We start from the raw sequence: 10,449 nt of genomic DNA on the forward strand, positions 1-10,449 counted from the left end.
CTTATATATATACATTTACGGGTTATTCCAATTAAAAAAGTAAAATTTCAGTTATTTGCAAACCAAATATTTATTTTTTTAGTATTTCCATTATTTTCCCTATTATAGCCCCCTAGTGAGTAAATGTTACGTCTTATGGCTAACAACACTAAATACCGCGTTTCGAGATACGTTATGGGTACAGCACAGACAGCCTGGAGAAAGAGCTGTAATTGCAATATTCCATTTTTAGTAAATAAAAAGCATATCATATCATAACGGGAGTGATTGTCACACTTAAAACGCATTCATGGTTGAAAGCGCGAAGAATATAGTATCGATACGCCTCAAACCAAAGACTTTCTGATGCCTACTGCAGCGCCCCTTCAATAAATATACGTGCATACTTTGCGTAAAAATATTAAAATTTCTCTTCACTCGGGTCTCCCGAGTGGTAGGGTCCATGACGTAGCTGCTTCTTTTCTCCCAACCCTTAATATGCACCTGGTGTTAACCATGTAGCCCACATTCGAGTTTATTGAGCAAAAGAAACACGCGTTTTCAGTTGTTGATAAGGACTGTCTTTTAAGTAAAGCACAACTACTTTTTTTATCTTCCACGATTTGGCCTGTAAGTTGTTTATTCTTATCAAATTATTAGGATAAAGTACAACAGTTACCACTTTATAAATAATAACCAAAATTTACATTTATTGTTAACTGACCTCTCAGTCGCCTGATATGTCGATTATTTATTTTCAAAACATGAGTACTACAGTATTGCGTTGCACAGTTATATTTCCTCTGTATTTAATCTTTCAAGGAAATGGCTTTATCGATAGGAGAAATGAGAAATGGGATAGGAAATTATCACGTGAAACAGGTACAACGCATCTTGAGTTTGGTATAAACTTCCCGTGCTGATAGTTTGCCATAGCTCTTGTTGAAAAAGAATAGACCAATCTGAGTCGCTAAAGTGAAACAACAAGTTTATTTATAAAGTGGGCAGTGATGTAAGTTACGTTGTTTTTTTAAATCTTTATTCAAACTAAATTTTCTGTTAAATACATTTCGCTTTTAACGGATTTCATTGAAAGTCATTCTAAAGTCTGTTCTAAAAATTATTCATTATGTCCCTAGAATCTGTCTCATTATACACATTACATATGTAGATGTTTAATATAACATGCATTTCGTAGTGTTTTTGTATTATGTTTTAATAATAATGATTTTAGTGTTCATAAATTATGAAAATATTTTGTTCAAGACTGGAGTTCTGTTGCTTGTATAGTGTTTTTTGTTGTATTTGTTAATAATTGTGATACTAATAGTGAGAAAAGTATTAATTCCCTTTCTTGTCTGCCTGTCGTTACTTCTGAACACAATTCAAGATTCGGAGTGTCATTGCTTTCTTTCTAATTCTAAGAAAGTGTTGTTTTATTTTTTTATACTATATGCCCGGAGTGCAGGGGCGTAGATTTTTTACATCCGATGGAGGGATGATTTTTGCAACCACTTATGTGGACTGTTTAATTTTCAAATTGGTAATCTCTGATTACGTGAACCGGAAAGCTGTAAACATGCAGTCAAAGAGTAATCTTGTTGCCACGATACTTGTATGTATACTTTGGCCTACTGACTGATACTTACGAACTATCGCTTAGATCGAAAAGCTTGGAAGCACGCCTATATTAAAGATGTACATTTCGGCTTCTGAAAAAGCCTACATCCAGGTCTAATTATGTAATTCGATTGGTAAGAACACGAGAATCACAAGAACAAACACACAATTTGTAGGCCTGTGATGCAATGAAACAATTCAACAGACAAAACTGTAGGGAGATGATTACATGCACCATACCCAAAAAGCTGTAATGCCTCTGGTACCGAATAGGTATAATCTCGAGTAGTTTACACAAAATATCGAATTACAAAACGTGCATTGTAATAATAATAAATTTAGGTATATTATTGAACTTTGTAATACCATTAATTTTGTCATATTATAGATAGAGTATATGAAAGTCTGATTATCCAATAATTATTTTGAGAAGTTTTTGTTTTTAATCAGAAATCTAAACGATAAGCCATCTGTACGGTACCGAAACCTAGTTTTTAAGAGTCATAATTGTTTCAGAGTTATCCTGAGCCACTGGGAGTGTTCTGAAAGGTGTTATACAATAGAAATATTTTCTATAGGAAGAGTAACTATGCATATCTAAATTTCTAAGCTTTTTCTCGCCTGAAAAGATTTACCGAGTTTAAGGAAAACTATATCATCTTGAAAGTATAATAAAACGTAACCATAAAATATTAAGAGAAAAATATTAATGCTTCTGTAGTTACTCTATAGAATATATATATATATATGAATTATTTACGGTGTTCATATTTTTGATCCTCTTGTTGTAATATTTTAATCATGGATAAAATTTATCATAATCATTGAGCACTTACTGATATTTTAAGTCAAAACATTAATTTGATGTTGTCTTACGTTGTCTAATGTCATTTAGGTTCATTTCAAGAGGAATGTGGATCTTTCTTTTACTCACCATTTTCCAGTTCTCCTCTTCTCAAGTAACTCAAACTAATAAAAAAGACCTGAATTCGAATGGAATGGAAATTTTGCAATCCTTGTTTCCATCAATTGATGCAATTTTTAAATGGTCAAATGGAGTCACATATATTTTCAAAGGTTCTTGTTATTTCCGCTACGAAGACAAAACGGACGAGATTTCAAATTGCAGACAATTATCTGCTTGGGGTGGGCTAACTGGACCAGTGGATGCTGTATTTCGATGGAAAAATGGAGTAACATATTTTTTCAAGGGCGAATGTTATTACAGATATGAGGACAAAACTGATGAAATATCAAAATGCGTCGCAGTTACAGCGTGGGGAGGAATGACTGGACCAGTTGATGCCGTGTTTCGCTGGAGTAATGGAGTTACATACTTCTTTAAAAACGACTGTTACTACCGCTACGATGATAAAGCTAATAAGATATCAAAATGCACTCCGATTGCTGCTTGGGGTAATATGACTGGACCAGTTGATGCTGTATTTCGCTGGAGTAATGGTATCACATACTTCTTCAGAAGCGGGTGTTATTTCTGGTATGAAGACAAACAAAACAAAATATCTAAATGCAAAGCAATAGCCTTATGGGGAGCAAGTAGTTTCAAGCCTCTAGATGCTGTATTTCAATGGACTGATGAAGTCACATATTTCTTCAAAGGTTTTTGTTATTACCACGATGATCTCACAAAATGTAAGCCAATTTCAGCTTGGGGAGGAATCAGTAAACCCATAAATGCTGTATTGCTAAGAAATAATAGGGATACGTACTTTTTTGAAGGAAAATGTTGCTACAGATATGAGACCAAAAATAATAGTCTTTCAGAGTGTATACCAATTTCTACGTGGACCAAGAAAATGAGAAAAGTTGATGCTGCATTTCGTTGGAATACCGGGATCACATATTTCTTCAAGGGAGATTGTTACTACCGGTATCAGGAGAAAACTAATAAAATGTCAAATAATAATTCATTAAAATGTCACCCAATTACTGAATGGGGAGGAATGACTGGACCAGTCCATTCCGTATTTCGCTGGAGCAATGGAGTCACATACTTTTTCAAGGAAAATTGCTATTACCGATATGATGATGAAAAGAACAAGTTGTCGAACTGTAGTCCAATTACTGCATGGGGAGGAATGACTGGACCAGTTGATGCTGTATTCCTCTGGAGTAATGGAGTCACATATTTCTTCAAGGGAAACTGCTATTACCGATACGATGACGAAAATAATATGTTGTCAAAGTGTAGTCCAGTTACAACATGGGGAGGTATGACAGGACCAGTAGATGCCGTATTTCGCTGGAGTAATGGAGCCACATACTTCTTTAAGGAAGACTGCTACAAAAAGTATGAGGACAGAAGTGAAAAGCTCTCTGGTTGCAATCCATTTTCTGCTTTGGGTGAAGGAATAGACCAAATTTTTCCATAGAGAAAAAAACTGAAGCAGATGTAAGGTGACATACAGATTCAGAAAATTGCATCAATCATTGGAATTATTCAGAATACCGTTATATTAATTGATCTCTTGTTTGTTACATTTTGATATGTTTAATTGTGTTATAATGATTCGATATAAAACTGTTAATATTTCTTACCTTGTACTTGATGTTAAGTGATGTGAGTTTTCTTACACTATCCTAAAATGATGTTACTAATTATCTACTACAAGGTGGCTCTAAGTTCCTTCCCATCCATATATCTTATGTATCCAGTGTATCTGTGTGCTGTCCCTCATTCTCGCTGCACAATATTATGCAACGCCATGTTCTGTGAGACATTTTCAAGTGTAAATGGGCTTAAATCGGCAATATTTCTCTGAAACAAAAGAAAAAAATTATAATACATGCATAATTGAATAACATATGATAACATTTGGATGAATAGGGACTTACGGGCCACCCTGTAGAGTATAAGTTTTATTAATAAGAAGACTTAAAATAACGATTTTAAAACCTACCACAATAACAATCATATTCTGAGTATTATTTTTACTGTGTAGAACAGTAAGTGAGCGAGATCTGGACAAAATATTTCATCTTATTGGTGTTGACAGTTATTTTGTACTTTTTTCACATACATATTTCATATGTTTTACAAAGGCTGACAGTATTTCTATAGGTAGATGGTGCTATTATTACAAGGTTTTAATGAGATTCTATCAGCATATGGTTTTACTAGGTGTATTGTGTGTGTTTTTCAAATGCAAAGAAGTTTTTATAGGTCGACTGTGTTCCTGTACTTTCTTAGGACTGTATATGGACTTCCACTTGCCTCAGCTGATTTTTACAGTTTTCATTTAAATATTTAATATTACGTGTATATCTATAGGAATATGGTGTTTATATAATAAAACAGGGTTACCATATTTTTTCTTCAGATTGCATTTTAGTTTCGACTTTGTTTCAAATTATGTTTATAATTTTCATTTATATTTTTAACTATATTACATGTGTTTTACAAAGATGGATGGTGTTACAAGTTGTGTTGTTTTACTCTGGTTCCATGGAGAGACAGTATTACATGGAAAATTGTTTTACTAATATACTGTTTTTGAAAACATCTTAGTGTATAAAATACTAACCTACAACCTAATGTAATAACACAAGAGGTATGAACTTGTTCTAACATGATGCCAGTCAAACAGAATAAATCACCGTAAACAAAACACAAGGATCATTCCCCAAAGTGATTTGAGCTAACATGATCAAATTTTCTGTTTGTTTAGAATCTTTACAAACATATCACATACTTTAAATCCCTAGTTAAATTGATTGTCCACTGATGTGTTGGGGTTTGGACGTTAATCCCATCCTCTACAGCTTAAAACTAACGTGTTTAACCACAGTGTAATCTGGTATCATAAATAAATTTAAGAAAAATAACATACATCTAAGGTATCTCATACACTAAAACATTTATTAACAAAAGTTGAAGTCAGGAAAAGACGACTTTGTCCAAGATTTATCACAAATAATGTGAATACATTCTTGTCTTGACTCTTTAAAAAAATAAGTAAAAAGTTGGCAAAATATTAAAATCTTGTTGCTTCTTATGATACAAGTTGTGTGCAAGACTAACTTATAAACAGGTTTTGTAAGTCACTGAACTTAAATGTCAGTAGCAAGCGAATTTATCTAGTATTCCACTTTATATAATGATAGGAAAGGTGAAGGTACATTCGTGACATTCTCGAAATTTGAGGGTAGATTATGAAGTTATTTTCCATTTTAAGCTATTATTTTATTTTTCAGTCTATAAATCACATATTTGTTGCTTAAAAGTGCTGTTGTTTACAAATATCACTTAACAAGATCTATACATAGCCTATCTTCTGCAGAACGTAATTGTTTAAACACAAAATAATTCAGTATCGTCCATCCTACAGTTTACCATGTGTTCTTCGCTAATCCGTTAGTCCAGCAGTAAGTCTACAGATTTATAACGCTATAATGAGGTGTTCGATTCCCCTTAGTGGGCTCAGCAGATAGACCGATGTGGCTTTGCTATAAGAAAACACTCACTCACAGCCTTGTATTCTTCATATTTGTCCAAGGGAAAATTCTGCTTACTGTTTGATACCCTTTACTATTTAAGAATAACAAAAACTGAATGATTTATGAATTATAAAATACTGGATTGCCAAGATTAAAAACTTTCATACAAATCTGCCACATTTCAGTTAGCGTACAGTTTTTATGTTCTTTCTTTTCAGTTAGACTATCCTAGTGACTTATGTTCATTAGTCGTATGGTAGTTAATGACTTCAACTTTGTAATCAACCTGTTCTATTATCCTGCAATATTTGATAATAATGAAACAAGAACTAATGCATTTCAGCTGATATATAATGACCAATATTGTAACTCTAAGAATTAGATTATTCTCACGTAGGTATGTAATGTGTTAAATACTGTGAAGTTACGTCACTCTATCGTTGGAACAATAAATATGATGAATACCAGAGTTGAAGTTTACAATAAAATATTATACATGTATGTTTTGTAATCTTACTGTAAAGGTTGTGGCCTACATGAAATCATGTTTGAAGTTTTATCGACAGAATTTCAGTATTAAGTTTAGTTGTTAAACGTTTCAGTATTTGCATGATAATTAAGTCCATACTCTTTGTTTACATATATTCATGATAGCTTATTTGTTTTGACGAAACATGAATTTTATGTATGAAATATAAATAGAGAGTTGTATCAGTTGTTCAAACATACTTGTTAAAATTGAAATTCGTCTTGTGTAAATTGTCATAAAAGATTAAGTTAGGCATAATTACCTGGCATTTGATCTTTTGTCTGAAGAGACTGAATTATCCAGATAAGCTAAATATAATTTATATTTTCTGATTTATCTTTTCCGAACTTTTCCCCAGTTGTTGTAAAACATACGCAGTTGATATTGTTGTTGTTTTGAACTAAGCACAACGTTGCACAATGCTGTGCTCTGCTCACCACGGGTATCGAAACCCGGTTTTAGCGTTGTAAGTCCGCAGACATACCGCTGAGCTTATATTATCGAAAGAGAACATAAAATGTTTTTATTGTAAAATATGAATAACTCATAGAAACACAAGAATTGTGCATTAACTTTTTCATTTGTAAACTGTATTAACGATCTTACATACTGGCCTGAAATGAACAAGTGGTAACATAAATATAATATCAAAAAGTTATTCGAAATTCAAAAAAATATTTTATAACCTAAGATGTTTATAATGTTTGTAGTGTATCTTGAAGTTTTATTATTAACGGTTTCAACACGCCTGTCAAGTCTGTGTTTTACATAATCAGTGCTCCCCTCTCCTATGGATTTACTATGCTGAAATCAGGGGTTCGATTCCCCTCGGTGGACTCGGAAGATAGCTCAATGTAACGTAAATATGTTGGCTTCATAAAACGTGAAAGAACAGTTGCTTGATTTATTACTAATGGTTCTTTGAAGCGTACATGAAGCAAAGTGTTGAAAGATGCGAAAGTAGAAGCATTACTTATTTCAGCATTATGTAACCACATCATGTGGTCTTGCACAAGTCCATAGTTTCGTTAGTTGTAAAGTACAGTTAAAATGAAAGAACTGCGTAGTATCTTTTATAAACTAAATTTAGTTGAAAGCACTTTAACATAAAATAATTTAGACTGCTGAAATATTGAAACCAAACTATTCCAATAATTGGCGAAACATTAATTGTGTTTAAATTCTTAAAATAACTCATTTTGTAAACTGACACCGAGTGAAAAGGAATATTCTAATGTATATAAAAGCGAAGAAGAATCAGTCTAGTTAACATACCAGTATTATTTTATTTTTACTCTGCAGATATTATGAGAACTATATTTCTTAAAATTGAGTTCTTATTTACGAACAGAAATTGTAAGATGAGAATAATCTTTTAAGTGTCATGTTGTCTTTATAGATAAAGGTTTTACCCCAAAAAATCAAGAAAGCAACAATAAATTGAAGTGTGCAACATTTACACTTGATAAACATCAGTAAAAATGTTTAATTATTACAGACTATTAATTGATTGAGTTGATAGCATTTTTTAATAATTACTGTCTATCTGAATCAATATAAATATTATAAATCTTTTAATATCGATTCATATTAAATAATTCTCTGTTCATTAAGGTCCCCCTCTCAAATAAAAGACTCTTTGGTGAAATATCTGTTGTACAACTCACCGTTCACTTGTGCTTATTATAAATTATAAACAATGTAAATTATTCAGAACGCCAACAAACCTTTTTTAAATTGTTGTAGATCGGTTTGACATGCCCAACGCTACCGATAGAAAACTTGTCTGTATGACCAAGAATTAACGGATCTTTTTGTTATGTTTTTTGTTTTTGAATTTCGCACAAAGCTACTCGAGGGCTATCTGTGCTAGCCGTCCCTAATTTAGCAGTGTAAGACTAGAGGGAAGGCATCTAGTCATCACCACGCACCGCCAACTCTTGGGCTACTCTTTTACCAACAAATAGTGGGATTGACCGTCACGTTATAACGCCCCAGGGCTGAAAGGGCGAGCATGTTTGGCGCGACCGGGATGCAAACCTGCGACCCTCAGATTACGAGTCGCACGCCTTAACACGCTGGGCCATGCCGGGCCCGTTAACGGATCACGTTTAACAAAGTTTTAGTGGTGCTAAAAGTATCACACATGAATAAAATATAAAATATTTAAATATAAGAAATCATAACAAAAATATTACTTTGCTGTTTTAAACACTCTTTACATTAGAAAACACCAAGGAGAGAACAAAAGCAATGCAATGAGAACAGAAAAAAAATTTTCAAAATTGTAAAAAAATGGAATAGTAAACGTAATACTCACAAGTTGCACTGGAATGACTTCTTAACGTAACTTATAGCGTTACATAATAATACCTGTAAAGAAAGAAACAGTTAGTTTAAAAAAATAAAAAATGAGTAAGTGTTTGAATAATTTTCAATGTGTAAAAAGTATTTGTAACTAGTATTGAAGTTTCACCAAATATCTGAGTATTGAAACCGCTTCGGTGGTAAAAGCTAAGTTAAAAGCAAGAATATAACTTTGTGCAAAAATAAAACAAAAATATCTACAACTTAAGAAATGTATGGGTTTGTGATGATCTAGAGACACATCTAGAACATTGTTATCTCTATGGCATCAATAATTACAGATTGTTGATTCTTTCAGTATAAACCAGGTTCTCTTATATCTTCATAATTTATTCTGCTACAATGCTATCAATATGTATAGAGTGCTGCTATGCTGTCTAGTGTTTTGTGCACACAAAGATTATTTGTTTCTGTCTCTTTACTTCAACTAAGTCACGTCTGGAATTCAGATAAAGTATAGAATATTTATTCTGTCGGATCTTTAGTAAGAATGGTTACTATTCTGATATGAATGTTATAAATGTATCTCAGAATATCGTTGAATGAAATAAACAAAACACTGAAGGAAAGTAGAAAAATAGCGGATCGTTTACTTGGTGATTACATTTGTGTGAAATATTATAGGAATATTTAAAAACAGGGGAGAGATTCACAGTTAAGTCTTGCCTTATCCGACCAATAAATAAATGCGCTCGATACGACAATATTTACGTTATAGCTCAGATTCTGTTTCTGTAGCTGAACAATGGTTTATTATTTTCAGAATTTCATGAAGGTTCACGTGAGCTATCTGAGCATACCTTCCCATAATATTGGAACTGATAGAACTTAGCGAAAGTAGCTACTCAGTACCACTCACTGCCAACTTGTTAGCTACTCTTTTGCAAACGAACACCGGGATTAAACATCAAAATAGTACGTCCTCACGATTAAGTGAATGAACATATTCAATGACTAGAATTCGAACATGCGACCAGCAGATTCCAAATTGAGAGCCCTAACCAACAGACCAAGACATTCTTGGAGAAAAGCTGAACACCAATAGAAATACTAGTACACAAATGTTTATTTACTCACACAAAAAGTAGTTTATATAATGTATGTATAAAACATACATTAGACCCGTCATTGTAGGCAAAAAACAACTACAAACAATACAAGATACACTACTCACAACAGCTTATAAAGTACCCAGAACAACATCATCTGAATTCATGCACAAATACGCACACATGAAAACAATAGCAGATGGACTCCTACACAGTACAATAAACTATTTTGACAAAAACTGAAGAAAAAAGTGAACTAGTAAGCGAACTTGACAGATACTGTTTACATGATGAGGATAGACCAAAGCACCTTTCCCCAGTGAATGTATATTTCCTAAAGAAATAAAAGGCCACCTATTAACTAGACTCCACATTAGTTTAGGGATTAATTACTTAACATTTAAAGAGTTTTTTATGTAAACGTTTTACATAAGTAAGTGCGGGTTA

The 10,449-nt window shown here is 32.8% G+C and overlaps 1 protein-coding gene across 1 annotated transcript; it reads left to right on the forward strand.

Moving 5' to 3' along the window:
* The first annotated feature begins 837 nt into the window (after nucleotides 1–837).
* On the forward strand, nucleotides 838–4,939 carry LOC143255791 (uncharacterized). The gene is made up of 2 exons (XM_076512014.1): nucleotides 838–991; nucleotides 2,495–4,939. Coding segments are annotated over exons 1-2 (1,500 nt in total). The 5' UTR covers nucleotides 838–989; the 3' UTR covers nucleotides 3,993–4,939.
* The last annotated feature ends 5,510 nt before the right edge of the window (nucleotides 4,940–10,449 follow it).

This window comes from Tachypleus tridentatus, chromosome 7, assembly GCF_004210375.1.
Source record: "Tachypleus tridentatus isolate NWPU-2018 chromosome 7, ASM421037v1, whole genome shotgun sequence".
In the NCBI taxonomy this organism is placed as follows: domain Eukaryota; kingdom Metazoa; phylum Arthropoda; class Merostomata; order Xiphosura; family Limulidae; genus Tachypleus; species Tachypleus tridentatus.